We start from the raw sequence: 16,286 nt of genomic DNA on the forward strand, positions 1-16,286 counted from the left end.
CCCAAAAACACCGTCCCTACTGTGAAGCATGGGGGTGGAAGCATCATGCTTTGGGGGTGTTTTTTCTGCACATAGGACAGGACGACTGCACTGTATTAAGGAGAAGATGACCGGGGTCATGTATTGCGAGATTTTGGGGAACAACCTCCTTCCCTCAGTTAGAGCACTGAACATGGGTCATGGATGGGTCTTCCAACATGACAATGACCTGAAGCATACAGCCAGGATAACCAAGGAGTGGCTCCGTAAGAAGCTTATCAAGGTTCTGGAGTGGCCTAGCCAGTCTCCAGACGTAAATCCAATAGAAAATCTTTGGAGGGAGCTCAAACTCCATGTTTCTCAGCGACAGCCCAGTAACCTGGCTGATCTAGAGAAGATCTGTGTGGAGGAATGGGCCAAAATCCCTGTTGCAGTGTGTGCAAACCTGGTGAAAAACTACAGGAAACATTTGACCTCTGTAATTGCAAACAAAGGCTACTGTACCAAATGTTAACATTGATTTTCACGGGTGTTGAAGTACTTATTTGCAGCAGTAACATACAAATAAATTATAAAAAAAAAAAAAATCATATATTGTGATTTCCAGATTTTTTTTTTTTTTAGATTATGTCTCTCACAGTGGACATGCAACCTAAGATGAAAATTTCAGACCCCTCCATGATTTCTAAGTGGGAGAACTTGCAAAATCGCAGGGTGTTCAAATACTTATTTTCCTCACTATAAGTAGAAAAAGCTTGAATCTTCGACTGGACTGGGTTGCTTGACGCAAGGACGTTTCGCTTCAAATCGCAGAAGCTTCCTCAGCTAAAATTCTTGCTCTGGTGGTCTGACTTCTGTCTTGACTCTTGTAGAGAAGAATAATCAAGAAGTCACAAAAGCTGGAGTTTTAAACCTAACCAGACCCCTCCTACCGAGAGGCAGACTCCTATAGGCCAGTGACTAAACACTAGCTCTAATTAGCACCTATTGTGCTCTAGTTAGCACCCTCCTAATGACAGGGCAGCTGTCCCTCCTAATGATGGCTCTCTTGACGACTGCTGATGACGTGAATGACTCATTACCATGAACAAAAGACTGAAACTGCTTTGACCTGAGTACCCCATTGTAAACAGGGGATAAAGCGTGTCTCAGACCCCCTCCCCGGTTAAGGCTGGGTTTCAAACGTTTCACAAAGAATGCCTCCTTGACCCCTCTCTCAAACCATTTCTTCTCTCTGGCTAATATTTTAACTTCCTTGTCCTCAAACGTGTGGTTAGTGTCTTTAAGGTGGAGATGAACTGCAGACTGAGGTCCACTGGCGCCCTCTCTGCGGTGCTGGTATAGCCTTTTGTGTAAAGGTTGCTTAGTCTCACCTATGTAGTGTTCGTTACAGTTTTCCTGACATCTGATAGAATACATTACATTGCTCTGTTTGTAACTAGGGATCCTGTCCTTAGGGTAAACTAATTTCTGTCTCAAGGTGTTAACTGGTTTAAAGTAAACTGGGATTTTGTGCTGTCTGAAGATCCTCTGTAGTTTTTCCCCTATTCCTGCTAAATAAGGGAGAGACACTCTTCTTGTTGTCTCCGTCTATTGTCAATCTGGTCTCTTTGTTCTCTGGGACTTCTGCACTTTGTCCAGGGACCATCGTGGGTACCCACATACTGTGAGGGCTTTCTGGACAAGTTGTTGTTCTTTAGCCCTTCCCTCTGCAGTTGTGGGCACCTGTAGGGCTCTGTGTTGAAGCGTCCTGATCACCCCGAGCTTGTGTTCAAGGGGGTGGTTTGAGCCAAAGAGCAGATATTGGTCAGTGTGAGTTGGTTTTCTGTAAACCCCTGTCTGGAGCTGCCTGTTCTCTCCAATCGTAACATCACAGTCCAAGAAGGCTAAATGGTTGTTTCTGGCATCCTCACGTGTGAACTTGATATTGGCGTCCACCGAGTTGATGTGTTCTGTAAAGTCCTCAACTTCCTGTTACTTGATTTTAACCCATGTGTCATCAACATATCTGAACCAGTGACTGGGAGAGATGCCCGTGAAAGACGTCAAGGCTGTCTTCTCCACTCGCTCCATGTACAGATTGGCCACAATGGGGGATACCGGAGACCCCATCGCACAACCATGAATCTGCCTGTAGTAATTCCCCCTAAACAGGAAATACGTGGTGTTAAGACAGATCTCCAAGAGTTGGCAGATGTGGTCTGGTGTAAGTTTGGTCCTTTCAAGTAGAGACACATCCTCCAGCAGTCTCTGCCTCACAGCTGTGACGGCCTCAGCGGTTGGGATGCAGGTGAACAACGAAGTCACATCAAATGACACGATTGTTTCATCTGCCTCCAGCTGCAGGTCCTTGATCTTGTTCACAAAATCTTGTGTGTTCTCCACATGGTGGTCTGAGTTACCCACTAGAGGAGCCAAAATCCACTTGAGGTGCTTGGCCAAATTGTACGTGATGGAATCTGTGCTACATACAATAGGCCTGAGTGGCATGTCCTGTTTGTAGATTTTGGGCAGTCCATAGATGTACGGAGTGGCATCCCCAGGGTACAGTCTGTAGTATGTCTGCCTGTCGATGAGTCCCTCTTTCTCCAGGTTTTGGAGGTAGCTAATGATTTTCTTCTTATAGCTGCTCGTGGGGTCTTTCTTCAGACGTTCGTATGTATTGGAGTCACTGAGCAAGTTGTTGATCTTGGCCTCGTAGTCCGATGTGTTCAGGACCACCGTGCATCTGCCTTTATCCGCTGGCAGGATAAGGATGCTTTGGTCCTTTTGCAGTGCTGACAAAGCTTTCCGTTCTTCTCCTGTGATGTTGGATGGAGGAGGCTTAGCCCTGTTCAACACTGCTGTGACTCTTAGTCGGAGGTCCCCAGCTTCTGACTCTGACAAACTGTTATGTTTTATGGCTGACTTTACTGCAGTGATGTAATCTACTGTCGGTATATGTTTAGGGGTCACTGAGAAATTTAGTCCTTTAGCGAGCACATCCTTTTCTGTCTGTGTAAGAAACCTGTTGGAGAGATTCTTTACCCAATTTTCCCTGTTGTCACTAATTTGTCTGGGTGTATCTTTAAAAATACTCCCACTGAAAGTAAGTCTTTTCTGCACTAAAAGGTTGCAAAACTTCCTGATTTGCCGCTCCTTACTTTTAAATGCTCAGCCATTTGAACTTTAACTATGAACTTTGTGATCTTATTATGGGCCTCTTCCTCCACTAAAGGTTCTAACATTTTGTGCAGACTATCAAGGTTATTTTGGAGGTCTAATATTTTAAAATGAAGCATTCTAATTCTAAGACCCAAAATCCTCCTAAGGTAATTGTGCTGGATCTTTTCTGCTGTGTGACCTGCTTCTAGTGCCTTCTGCTTCATGCATTTGGGAATAACATTGTTTTGTTTGCATCTCAGGTTAAATCTTAAGTGGTTTCTAAAGTTAGCTATCTTTATAGCAGTCTTTTCCTCACTATAAGCCTATAACGTCTTCAGAGTTGACTTGGTGGCTTTCCTCACTCTTCTTCTTGCACAGTCACTCAGTTTTTCAGAACTACCAACTCCATGCAGATTTACCATAGAGTGCCATACTGATTGTATTTCTTCATAATTTCTTTACCACCAGATAGCCTCATTCACAACTACACTCAACAAAAATATAAACGCAACACTTTTGGTTTTGCTCCCATTTTGTATGAGATGAACTCAAAGATCTAAAACTTTTTCCACATACACAATATCACCATTTCCCTCAAATATTGTTCACAAACCAGTCTAAATCTATGATAGTGAGCACTTCTCCTTTGCTGAGATAATCCATCCCACCTCACAGGTGTGCCATATCAAGATGCTGATTAGACACCATGATTAGTGCACAGGTGTGCCTTAGACTGCCCACAATAAAAGGCCACTCTGAAAGGTGCAGTTTTATCACACAGCACAATGCCACAGATGTCGCAAAATTTGAGGGAGCGTGCAATTGGCATGCTGACAGCAGGAATGTCAACCAGAGCTGTTGCTCGTGTGTTGAATGTTCATTTCTCTACCATAAGCCGTCTCCAAAGGTGTTTCAGAGAATCTGGCAGTACATCCAACCAGCCTCACAACCGCAGACCATGTGTAACCACACCAGCCGAGGACCTCCACATCCAGCATGTTCACCTCCAAGATCGTCTGAGACCAGCCACTTGGACAGCTGCTGAAACAATCAGTTTGCATAACCAAAGAATTTCTGCACAAACTGTCAGAAACCATCTCAGGGAAGCTCATCTGCATGCTCGTCGTCCTCATCGGGGTCTGGACCTGACTCCAGTTCGTCGTCGGAACCGACTTGAGTCGGCAAATGCTCACATTCGCTGGCGTTTGGCACGTTGGAGAGGTGTTCTCTTCACGGATGAATCCCGGTTCACACTGTCCAGGGCAGATGGCAGACAGTGTGTGTGGCATCGTGTGGGTGAGCGGTTTTCTGATGTCAATGTTGTGGATCGAGTGGCCCATGGTGGCGGTGGGGTTATGGTATGGGCAGGCATCTGTTATGGATGAAGAACACAGCATTTTGAATGCACAGAGATACCATGACGAGATCCTGAGGCCCATTGCTGTGCCATACATCCAAGAACATCACCTCATGTTGCAGCAGGATAATGCACGGCCCCATGTTGCAAGGATCTGTACACAATTCTTGGAAGCTGAAAATGTCCCAGTTCTTGCATGGCCGGCATACTCACCGGACATGTCACCCATTGAGCATGTTTGGGATGCTCTGGACCGGCGTATACGACAGAGTGTACCAGTTCCTGCCAATATCCAGCAACTTCGCACAGCCATTGAAGAGGAGTGGACCAACATTCCACAGGCCACAATTGACAACCTGATCAACTCTATGCGAAGGAGATGTGTTGCACTGCATGAGGCAAATGGTGGTCACACCAGATACTGACTGGTATCCCCCCCCAATAAAACAAAACTGCACCTTTCAGAGTGGCCTTTTATTGTGGACAGTCTAAGGCACACCTGTGCACTAATCATGGTGTCTAATCAGCATCTTGGTATGGCACACCTGTGAGGTGGGATGGATTATCTCAGCAAAGGAAAAGTGCTCACTGTCACAGATTTAGACTGGTTTGTGAACAATATTTGAGGGAAATGGTGATATTGTGTATGTGGAAAAAGTTTTAGATCTTTGAGTTCATCTCATACAAAATGGGAGCAAAACCAAAAGTGTTGCATTTATATTTTTGTTGAGTGTACCACAAAAGACTCCAAGTTGTCACTGATGTTAAACGGGCCAACACACGGTATTAAGAACAGGGGTATGTAAACTTATGATCAGGGTCATTTGGGTAGTTTCTGTTATCATTATGATTTAAAAAGCATAAACACAGTTGTTTGACAATAAATGGCTTCACCCAACCACTAACCATGAGAGAAAAAAAAAGTTTTGTGTTATCACTGATATTCTCTGCAAAATGACCAAAAATCAAAAATTCTGCCAGGGTATGTAAACTTTTGAGCACAACTGTAGAGACCCTGTCAGAAATTAACTCCAGGTTAAGGAAATCCAAATATCCAAGGCTACATGCAGTATTTCAAAATGTAGTAAAAGATAACAGAATCCAATGTTCAACTCACTGCTTGCTAATGAGCAGTGGAAATTTAAAGAGTAGCAAGAGGTGTGACATCACGTTGACTGATTGTAAATAATCTCACATGATGAAAATGTTATCTGTAGACGACTTGTGTGGACAGCAGTCCGTCTTGCCACCTTTGCAAAAAGAAGAATGTGCATGCATGCAAGCAAAAATCCTACAGACTTGCATGAGGTGGACAAACAAGTGATACAGCCCCTTTCTAGTTTTACTGAAATTATCTGACTTTCTTTCTTTTGGCTGCTACTGTTTTGGTCAGAGTTGTCACAGTGGATATGGCATGGCTCCACGTTGATCTGGTACAACTTTTTCCTAGATGACCTTCCTGATACAACTCAACCTGAACAAGGAGCTATTCAAGCAAAAATAAGATGTGAACATGAGGAATTTCACTATAGAGCAGGGGTATTCAAGTCGTTCCAGAAAGGGTCGAAGAGGGTGTAGGTTTTCCTTGCAACCACCTACTCCACTAGGTGATTTCGCTGAACAATATCACTTTGAGCAGATGGAATCAGTTAATCAGTGAACTCAGCTGGTGAAGTGGGTGGCTACAAAGAAAACCCGCACCCTCTTGGCCCTTTCTGGAACGACTTGAATAACCCTGCTACAGAGGGTAGCTTTACACCCATTTTTATATTTCTCGAGGGTATTTTCAGCCACACTTTGATGTTGTTTGAGGATAATGGCTAATTTGCGTGCATTTTTTTAAATGTAAGCAAAATAATTGTGTTTACTTGAATTCCTTTCACATTTATTTAATTTCTATCTACAGATGTCATAAGATGTATCACTCAGCTTTTGCAAACAAATAAATACCTGGCCCTTGTCACATTCAGTGTCACGTTCCCCTCAGAAAACAAACACACACACACACACACAATTAACCTCGATGTTCTTACATGTGCTTTGATGAGAGCCTCAGACTTCATATCTGGCGTGTCAGTGGCTGCTATGGGTACTCCTTCATCCATGTAGTAAGAAAGCACACTTTTATTTTTCAGTTCACTTTGAGTTTTTCATTCAGATGTAACCAGAATTGACTCTGAATTGCTTTATTCAGCCATTAATCATGTCCTCTGCTTCATGTCAGACAGGTATATCTCTGAACATATGCGTGAACTTGGCAAGACAAGCTGTGGGAAATTTTATTTGTGTGTGCTGAGTGAGGAGCTTGACGATCAGGCCAAATGGCATATTTACTAGATTGAATTTCTGAGGGTTTTTACACTCAACAGTTCGGGACTGCAAAGAATATTTTCACATGCAACATTTTAGAGGGTGAAAATGTGTTAATGTGTATATGAGCACAGTTGAAGGTACTCTGGGAACCCTGTGAACAACTTACCACAAGGGAAATGTTCACCAACTATTCTACTTTTTTTTCATGGTACATGGCTCTTAATTTGGATGTTCTTTCTAGGTTTAACAGAATCCTGCAGGAAACAAAAAAATAAAAAATAAAAAAAATACTGCCCCTCTTTTGCTCATGCAGATTCACATGATGAACATAAACCACTCTGTCATTCCAACCAGAAAGATTAAAATGAGAGAACACTGAAGAAGACACTAACTAGAGATCTGTGAGAAACCCCACAAAATGATACACCTCCTGCTCTGTAGTACTAGCATCTTTGCAAGTATTACATATTGGTGGTTGTAATTTTTTGTGATAAAATACCAGGAATAAACTGGTCACCCTCTGCACATGTAATTCACAAACAAAAACAAACAGAGACAGACAAAGGGTATAATTCCTATATATCCATCAACATTTTTGTTGGGGGTGTGTGTGTGTGTAATGATTTACAAGTCCCAGCAACGGGTGCAAACCTTCACCCCACCAAGTTGGTAATCATTTGATCTAATGATGTCAACTGTAGAGGGCTGATATATCAGTCTGATGGTACAGCACAACCATATGTCCCATTCTAACAAGGTCATGAGAGGACGTTGCCAATTTATCCAGCTATGCCTAAAGCTGTGTGGTCCTTCAGGAAGAATGCAAGAGGCGATCACTCATTATTATGGCTGACTCACACCTGTTTGATATTTGATGACTTAATAGTGGGGGCAGGTACAATCTAATTATTCTTCTCGTCTTTCTTCCGTTTCTATTTTTTGTAGTGTAGACAATGAAAAATTATCTACAAACTGTAGTTTGGCATGTGGCACAGTGCCTTAGTGGTTCCATTACTTATACAAAGCGTTCCAATACTTATGCAACCCATCATGTTAATTGTAATATTTTGAATTAATTTATATCAGGTTGTAGAGATTTGCTTTGAGTTTGATCTTAAGGAAGATAATTTTAGAATTTTTTATACTGAGAAGCCTGATTTACTTTTTGTATTTGAAATGGCATAAACAAATTAAAATTTGTGAAATACCAACCAGCCCAATACTTTTGGAGGGCACTGTAAACTCATTTATATACAGTTGTGCTCAAACGTTTACATACCTTGGCAGAAATTTTGTAATTTTTGGCTATTTTTCAGAGAATATGAATAATAACACAAAAAATATTTTTTCCACTCATGGTTAGTGGTTGGGTGAAACCATTTATTGTCTAACAACTGCGTTTACTCTTTTTAAATCATAATGACCACAGAAAGTACCCAAATGACCCTGATCAAAAGTTTACATACCCCTGTTCTTAATGACAGCTTCGAATCTTTTGTAAAAGCAAAGATGATGGGTTGCATAAGTAATGGAACACTTTGGTGTAATAGGTGGTGGGCACAGTTCTGCTATTTCGCTAACCGCTAATTAGCAAAGCTAACTTTTTTGTTAGCAGATTAGCTTTTCAGATAACTTTAAGAACCATTCGCGGACCAATTAGCTCCTGCTAAATTCAGTTCTGCTAACTTTTTTTCCTGGCACAATGAGTAAAGCTTAATGGTCAAAAACATTTGCAAACCCTAAAATCAAACATTAGTTCCTGTTGTGTGTTTTGCAACAGTCAGACTGCTGTGAGGAGCTCAGTCCAGCAGAAGGGGGTGGGCCGGCTGCTGCTACAAAAAAAAAAAAAAAAAGTGTCATTTGCTTTCCACATGCAACAACACAGACATGTGGCAGGAGACATGAAAAGCAAAGCACTTTTCACTCATGGTTTCATTTATAAACAAAACTAATTCCAGGCAGTTTATCAACATTAACAGCAATTCTGTCATTTTTACAAAGTGAAAATATTGCACATATATTTTAAAGTAACGTAGATATGAGTGTTAAATGATACGCACCAAAAGGCGTTATGGGAAATGAGTCTCCTTTCAATCCCCCCATCAAAATGCATAGAACACTGCCATCTACTGGATGGGAGTGTGAATAGTGACCAATGTGTGATCACTGCTGAATCACACTTCACACATAAAATTTTCAGTTTTGCAAATATCCCTTTTTTTCTTTTTTTTAACAAATGAGAAAAATGACATATTTACAAATACACTTTTATTTGTAAAAACCAACTAAGAAGGCTTATTTTGGGGGAGCAATGGGTCCATTTGTGGCCTACGCTCTGCTGGGCTGATACTCTATCCCCTGTTTCCTAACCTAATCTAAGGCAAAAAACTCAGAAAACCATGGATCTGTGGAAAATTCTCATGCCTGCTTTATCCAAAATTCAAGTACTTTTCAAACCTTGAAAACACAACAATAAACTTCAAGCATTTTCAAGGACTTCTAGCACCAGTACGATTCCTGTACAATACAAAATATGAGGTCAAGGTTCATCTTACCTCTTCTGGTCGGCTGAGGACATGACCCTCAGGGCCAGTGATACCCAACTCTAGAATGCGTCTCTGCTCCTAGAAAGTGCACCCAAAAATTAGTTAGAATAATAACAACGAGTTCACATGAGATTTGACTGTTTTCATCAGTCCTGTTACCTCGGCAATGATGTCTCCATTCTCAGCATGTACCTGGGCAACAGCTCCAAGGTCTCGGATGACACTGAACACCTCATAGATCTACAGGAAGATGATACAGACTACTCACATAGAAAGTAAAGCATCTATAGCATGTTAAAATACATCCAATTCATTCACAATGAAAAAGAACCAAGTTAAGTTTTCAGAGCCCAGTAACATCAGAAGTCAGCCAAGCATACCTGAGAGTCAGAAAGTTGGAAAACATCCTTATAAGCCAAATAGACCAGGAAAGAGTTGACCCCTGAAGATGGAAAAGTTATCAGAGAAAACCACCAAAGTTGGAATCAAGAGGGCAAAAGAGGACAGAAGCAAAGCAAAGATGAAAAATAAAAGCAACGGGACAAAAATTACAGAACAGAAAAGTCAGAAATATTAAGCTGATGTGTCATGCTCTGTTATACAATGTTTTTTTGTCCCACACAAGGTCAAAACAATCATAAAACTCCCATACATCAGATAAACACATTTTAGTCAGATGTGTACAAGCAGTAATAAACAGTAACTTAAGGCTGTGCTCACACTCACTGTAAGTCCCTTCAGCTGCTCCCTTGTTTTCACTCAAAGTCGCCACAGCAGGTCTGAGGTGGAACTGCATATTAATTGGCAAAGTTTTACACCAGATGCCCTTCCTGACACAACTCCACATACAACCAATTCCAATGAATCTGGGATGTTGTGTGAAATGTAAATAAAAACAGAATACAATGATTTGCAAATCCTCTTCAATCTATATTCAATTTTATTATACGAGGTCTGTTAGAAAAGTATCCGACCTTTTTGTTTTTTGCAAAAACCTGATGGGTTTGAATCACGTGTGCTTGCATGAGCCAACCTTGAACCTTCGTGTGCATGCGTGAATTTTTTCACGCCTGTCGATTGCGTCATTTGCTTGTAAGCAGCCTTTGTGTGAGGATGGGTGTAGTCTCTCATCGGATTTTCTTTGCAAGGAAAATGGCGGAACGACTGGAGCAGCGCGACTGCATCAAGTTTTGCCAGAAACTGGGCAACAGCCAGGTGGAAACCATTCGGATTATTCAGACGGCTTTCAGTGACGATCCTATAGGCATGACACAGATTAAGGAGCGGTACAACCGGTTTAAAGACGGCCGCACAACGGTGGAGAGCGCGCCGTGCTCCGGGCGGCCATCAACATGCTGAAATGACCAGATCATTTCCAAAGTGAACGCTGTGGTGATGCGGGACCGTCGTGTGACTATCCGAGAAATTGCGGAAGAGGTGGACATCTGCACTTATTCGGCACATTCCACTGTGACAGAAGATTTGGCCATGAAAAGAGTTGCAGTGAAATTCATGCTGATGGCTTCGGTACAAAGCTGCTGATGGAGCAAAAGCGCCTCCGTGTTGAAGTCTCACAGGACATGTTGTGACATGCCCAGCTTCCACAATTTCTCAGATAGTCACACGACTGAAAAGCCAACGAAAGTCGTCTGAATCTTCCAAATGGTGGAAGAGGTGGGGATCATTTTTCGGAGTCCAGCATGTTCTGTGAGACTTCAACACGAAGGCGCTTTTGGTCCGTCAGCCGCTTTGTGCCGAAGCCATCGGCATGAATTTCGCTGCAACTCTTTTCATGGCCAAATCTTCTGTCACAGTGGAATGTGCCGAAAAGGTGCTGATGTCCACCTCTTCCGCAATTTCTCGGATAGTCACACGACAGTCCCACATCACCACTGCGTTCACTTTGGAAATGATCTGGTCATTTCAGCGTGTTGATGGCCGACCGGAGTGCGGCTCGCTCTCCACCGTTGTGCAGACGTCTTTAAACCGGTTGTACCACTCCTTAATCTGTGTGATGCCCATAGGATCGTCACCGAAAGCCGGCTGAATAATCCGAATGGTTTCCACCTGGCTGTTGCCAGGTTTCTGGCAAAATTTGATGCAGTCGCGCTGCTCCAGTCGTTCCGCCATTTTCCTTGCAAAGAAAATCCGACAAGAGACTACACCCACCCTCACACAAAGGCTGCTTACCAGCAAATGACGCAATCGACAGGTGTGAAAAAATTCACGCATGCGCACGAAGGTTCAAGGTTGGCTCATGCAAGCACACGTGATTCAAATCCATCAGGTTTTATGTTATATGGTGTGTGATTTTGCCAACTTCTGATTGGCCCATTCGCCACTTTCTGAGCTGTACTTCACGCCGAGTTGACCGCTGGTGGAGCCGAGTACACCTCGCGTGCAGCGTAGCGCTAGCCAATCAAGCGACGCCTTCTATCGATAACGACCAATCAGATAACGCGATACAACGCCTACTTTGGCCCACTTCGAGTTGCGTCGTGTGTCATCATGATGACGCCGTGTACACAATGCTGTAAAAACTAAAGGCACAGAAAAAAAAAAAAAAAAAAAAACACTGCTGGCTGCAGCAGCTCCTCTGTCTTCTCTCACAAATGTGTTTAAATACAGTCCATAAAAGTTCTGCTCACAGACTGATTGCCAGAGACAGGACATGTCCACATCAAGTGTATAACTCCAGACATCTCCACATTTACTCAGACAGTTCAGTCACACGCGCGCGCATCTCGCGGTCAAAGTAGGAAAGATAAACTATAACAGAACTCAGAGCGCAGACCTGCAGCTCAGCACAAGAACAAATATAAACTAGAAGATAAATCAGAGTGCACAGTCTGTCTGCAGCGCGCACCTGACGCAGACATTCCTACGTCGTCATGACACCACAGGAAGCTCAAGGCAGCCCCGGGGTAAAAGGGGCTTTAGAGATTGTGCTCATGAAGTATTTTGGACTTGTTGGTGCAGTATGACAGTAATAATAAAGAGCTGAAACTTGAGATTGGTTTTTCAGTTTTAGTATGTCTGACAAACTCCCAATTTTCTTGTTTACCACAAGGGAAATGCCTTGGCCTCGGTGAACCCCATCCTGACCAGGTCCGCATAATCACGGGTACACCTCATCAAAAGTCTAGAATTGTATAGAATACACCACAAAGACAAGATATTTAATGTTCAAACGGATAGACTTTTTTGTTTTTGTGCAAATATTTGCTCATTTTGAAATGGATGCCTGCAACATGTTTCAAAAAAGCTGGGACGGGGCAACAAAGACTGGGAAAGTTGATGAATGCTCAAAGAACACCTGTTTGGAACATTCCACAGGTGAACAGGCTAATTAAACAGATGAGTGTCATGATTGGGTATAAAAGGAGCATCCCCAAAAGGCTCACCCATTCACAAGCAAAGCTAGGGCGAGGATCACCACTTTGTGAACAACTGCATGAAAAATATAGTTCAACAGTTTAAGAACAATGTTTCTCAATGTTCAATTGCAAGGAATTTAGGGATTCCATCATCTACAGTCCATAAATAATCAGAAGATTCAGAGAATCTGGAGAACTTTCTACATGTAAATGGCAAGGCCGAAAACCAACACTGAATGCCTGTGACCTTCGATCCCTCAGGCGGCACTGCATTAAAAACCGTTATCATTGTGTAAAGGATCTTACCACGCGGGCTCAGGAACACTTCAAAAAAACCATTGTCAGTTAACATAGTTCGTCACTACATCTACAAGTGCAAGTTAAAACTCAACCATGCAAAGTGAAACCCATACATCAACAACATCCAGAAATGCCACCACCTTCTCTGGGCCTGAGCTCATTTGAAATGGACAGACGCAAAGTGGAAAAGTGTGCTGTGGATTTCAAAGATTCAAGGATTTCAAATTGTCTTTGGAAATCATGGACATTGTGTCCTCCGGACAAAAGAGGAAAAGGACCATCCAGACTGTTACCAGCGCAAAGTTTAAAAGCCAGCATCTGTGATGGTATGGGGTGTGTTAGTGCCCATGGAATGGGCAACTTACACATCTGTGGTGGTACCATCAATGCTGAAAGGTACATCCAGGTTTTGGAGCAACACATGCTGCCATCCAAGCAACGTCTTTTTCAGGGACGTCCCTGCTTATTTCAGCAAGACAATGCCAAGCCACATTCTACACGTGTTACAACAGCGTGGCTTCGTAGTAAAAGAGTATGGGTACTAGACTGGCCTGCCTGCAGTCCAAATCCTGTCGCCCATTGAAAATGTGTGGCGCATTATGAAGCACAAAATAGGACAATGGAGACCCCAGACTGTTGAACAACTGAAGTCGTACATCAAGCAAAAATGGGAAAGAATTCCACCTACAAAGCTTCAACAATATCTGTCCTCAGTTCCCAAACTCTTATTGAGTGTTGTTAGAAGGAAAGGTGATGTAACACAGTTGTAAACATACCACTGTCCCAGTTTTTTATAAACGTGTTGCAAGCATCCATTTCAAAATGAGCAAATATTTGCACAAAAACAACAACATTTATCAATTTGAACATTGAATATCTTGTCTTTGTGGTGTATTCAATTGAATATAGGTTGAAGAGGATTTGCAAATCATTGTATTCTGTGTTAATTTACATTTTACACAATGTCCCAACTTCATTGGAATTGGGGTTGCACATGGAGAAACTTGGCAGCTTTCAACTGGGAACCTTCTGCACTGAAACCAAGTGTACAAACCACTTGGCCACCATCCCCTGCTGTCTTCCCACTCGCTGCATTTTGTACATTAAGAAAGAAAGAAAGAAAGAAAGAAAGAATGAAAGAAAAAGAAAAAAAACTCACTCAAAAAAGAAAAATAACTCCCTTCACTAAGTATACCTGCAGTGCTACAGCATATGTTCTGAACAAGAATGCAGATAAACCTTTAAATCTACAGCTGTTCTGAAATGAATTGCAGTTTTCATCTTGGAATAATATCAACACTTTAATGCTGAAAAATCAAATCATCTGTGTGAGCGAACGCAAGTGGTGGCCAAGTGGTTAATGCTCTTGGTTTCACTGTGGAAGGCTCCCGGTTCAACCCCCACCCCTGCCACATTTGTCCATGTAATGTGGAGTTGCATCTGGCATCTGGTGCAAAACTTGTACCAAATCAACATGCTGATCCAAGGTGGATCTGCTGTGGTGACCCCAAGTGAAAACAAGGGAGCAGCCAAAGGGACTTACTTTTACTCACTGTGAGTGAACACTGGCTACTGAATGTTAAATTCTCCACTTATAGCAAGATGGCAGAGTCTGACACCATCTAGTATTGAGATTTCAAATTGCATGAGACCAGTAACTGAACATTTACCCCTCTGGTTCCAAAGGTACGCTTGTGTGCTCGCTCACTGGCAGCACTTGGGCTCACACATAAACGTGCAGCCCATGTAAACATATGCTCATGGTGATTCCAACCATGTATTTTTTAAACAATAGAACTGCAGGGTATTGGATGGACTGCCATCCTTACTGTTTGATGATGATTCTGATAATCATAATTCTGTCATGTCGCTCTAAAACTCACTGTTGAGCAGTAATTCTGAGCAAGGCTGAAAGTACATAACATTACTTACAAATAAGTCAAATAGCACTACAGAATGCCATAATTACCTCTGAAAAGTCAGTTGTACCACATTAGTAACATGTACTAAAATTGCAAAATTGGTACCAAAACAAAGTCACTATTTAACAGTTTTTATATTTCAGCTCTAAATGTAATACAATTCGGTTGTTTCTATATGTAATGTCAGAACCATAATTTTAAACGATTAGTGCTATGGCAACTTTTTAAGACAGTTGTAAAAGCTTGTATTGACAGCATTCAAATCAGCTGTGGAGTCTTTTGTGGTAACAGCTCACACTCCAGGCTTTCATTTTCATATACAAAAAGTAGACCTTAATAATTATCTATAAGTAGTGTTATCTGCCATTTTATTTTATGTTTTATGTGCAGACAAAGCCAACAGTGGTGGCTGCATACCGTGGTCTTTCACTAGCATTTCCATCTCTTCTTGAGTGCCTTTGTTCCACTCAGTGATGTCCACATGCAGAGAATAGTCACAGCAGGACTTGCTATCAGCCCACTCTCTCCACTGCTTGAAAGCACTTACTAGACTGGCACCAGGCTCAGGCACCACATGGTCAACTATAAACACAAACAGGTGGCGTGTAAGGTGCACAACCAAACAACTGTACAGTCAGCTCATATGCTTACTGACACAATGTTTCTAACAGGTGTTCCAAGCTTGATAAGATAAAATACATGGAAGGACGTTGATGTTGTACGTACTGATCATGGTCGTCCCTCCAGCCAGAGCTGCCCGTGTTCCCTGGTAGTAGTCATCTGCTGAAACCATGCCTCGATCTGGCATTTGAAATCGGGTGTGCACATCAATACCTCCAGGCATCACCATTCTACCATGGGCCTCTATAATCTTAACACCCCCAGGAACAATCAGGTTGTCTCCTATTTGTCTAAAAAGATGCCAAGTAAAAAACTGAACAAATAAACAACACAGCTGATTATCTAAACAAATATTTTATGTCACACAGCATGCCATGGAAAATGGAGCCTACTGAAAAAAATGGACAAAATGTCAATCATCAAATTTAATTCAGTGACTTCAAAAACAAGTAAGACTTACTTGATGACTCCATCCTCCATATAGATATCAGCCAGGAATGACTGATCATCATTGACAATCTTTGCACCTTTGACAAGGAGGCGATCACTCTGAAAGGAGGCGACAACATTCACATTACACACATAGACGACAAAACAGGACAGTAAAATTGTAAGGCTTCTCCAAATCAGTATCGCAATCTCAATTCATTGTCCTTTTTTGCTACATTTCTGTTACTGGGTAATCAGCTGCTGTTGTTAAACCTCTACTGAGGCATATATTTGGTTT

The 16,286-nt window shown here is 42.2% G+C and overlaps 1 protein-coding gene across 1 annotated transcript in view; it reads right to left on the reverse strand.

Annotated features, from left to right (window-relative positions):
• The window catches only part of dpysl2a (dihydropyrimidinase like 2a), a 57,627-nt gene that overhangs the window by 26,624 nt on the left and 14,717 nt on the right, over positions 1-16,286 (reverse strand). The window contains exons 2-7 of the mRNA XM_034169821.1: positions 16,020-16,108; positions 15,665-15,849; positions 15,356-15,520; positions 9,720-9,781; positions 9,499-9,579; positions 9,349-9,417 (exon numbers count right to left, since the gene is read on the reverse strand). Of these exons, the coding sequence (XP_034025712.1) occupies positions 9,349-9,417; positions 9,499-9,579; positions 9,720-9,781; positions 15,356-15,520; positions 15,665-15,849; positions 16,020-16,108 (651 nt within the window). The remainder of the gene's footprint in view (positions 1-9,348; positions 9,418-9,498; positions 9,580-9,719; positions 9,782-15,355; positions 15,521-15,664; positions 15,850-16,019; positions 16,109-16,286) is intronic.

This window comes from Thalassophryne amazonica, chromosome 5 (assembly GCF_902500255.1).
Source record: "Thalassophryne amazonica chromosome 5, fThaAma1.1, whole genome shotgun sequence".
Lineage (NCBI taxonomy): Eukaryota > Metazoa > Chordata > Actinopteri > Batrachoidiformes > Batrachoididae > Thalassophryne > Thalassophryne amazonica.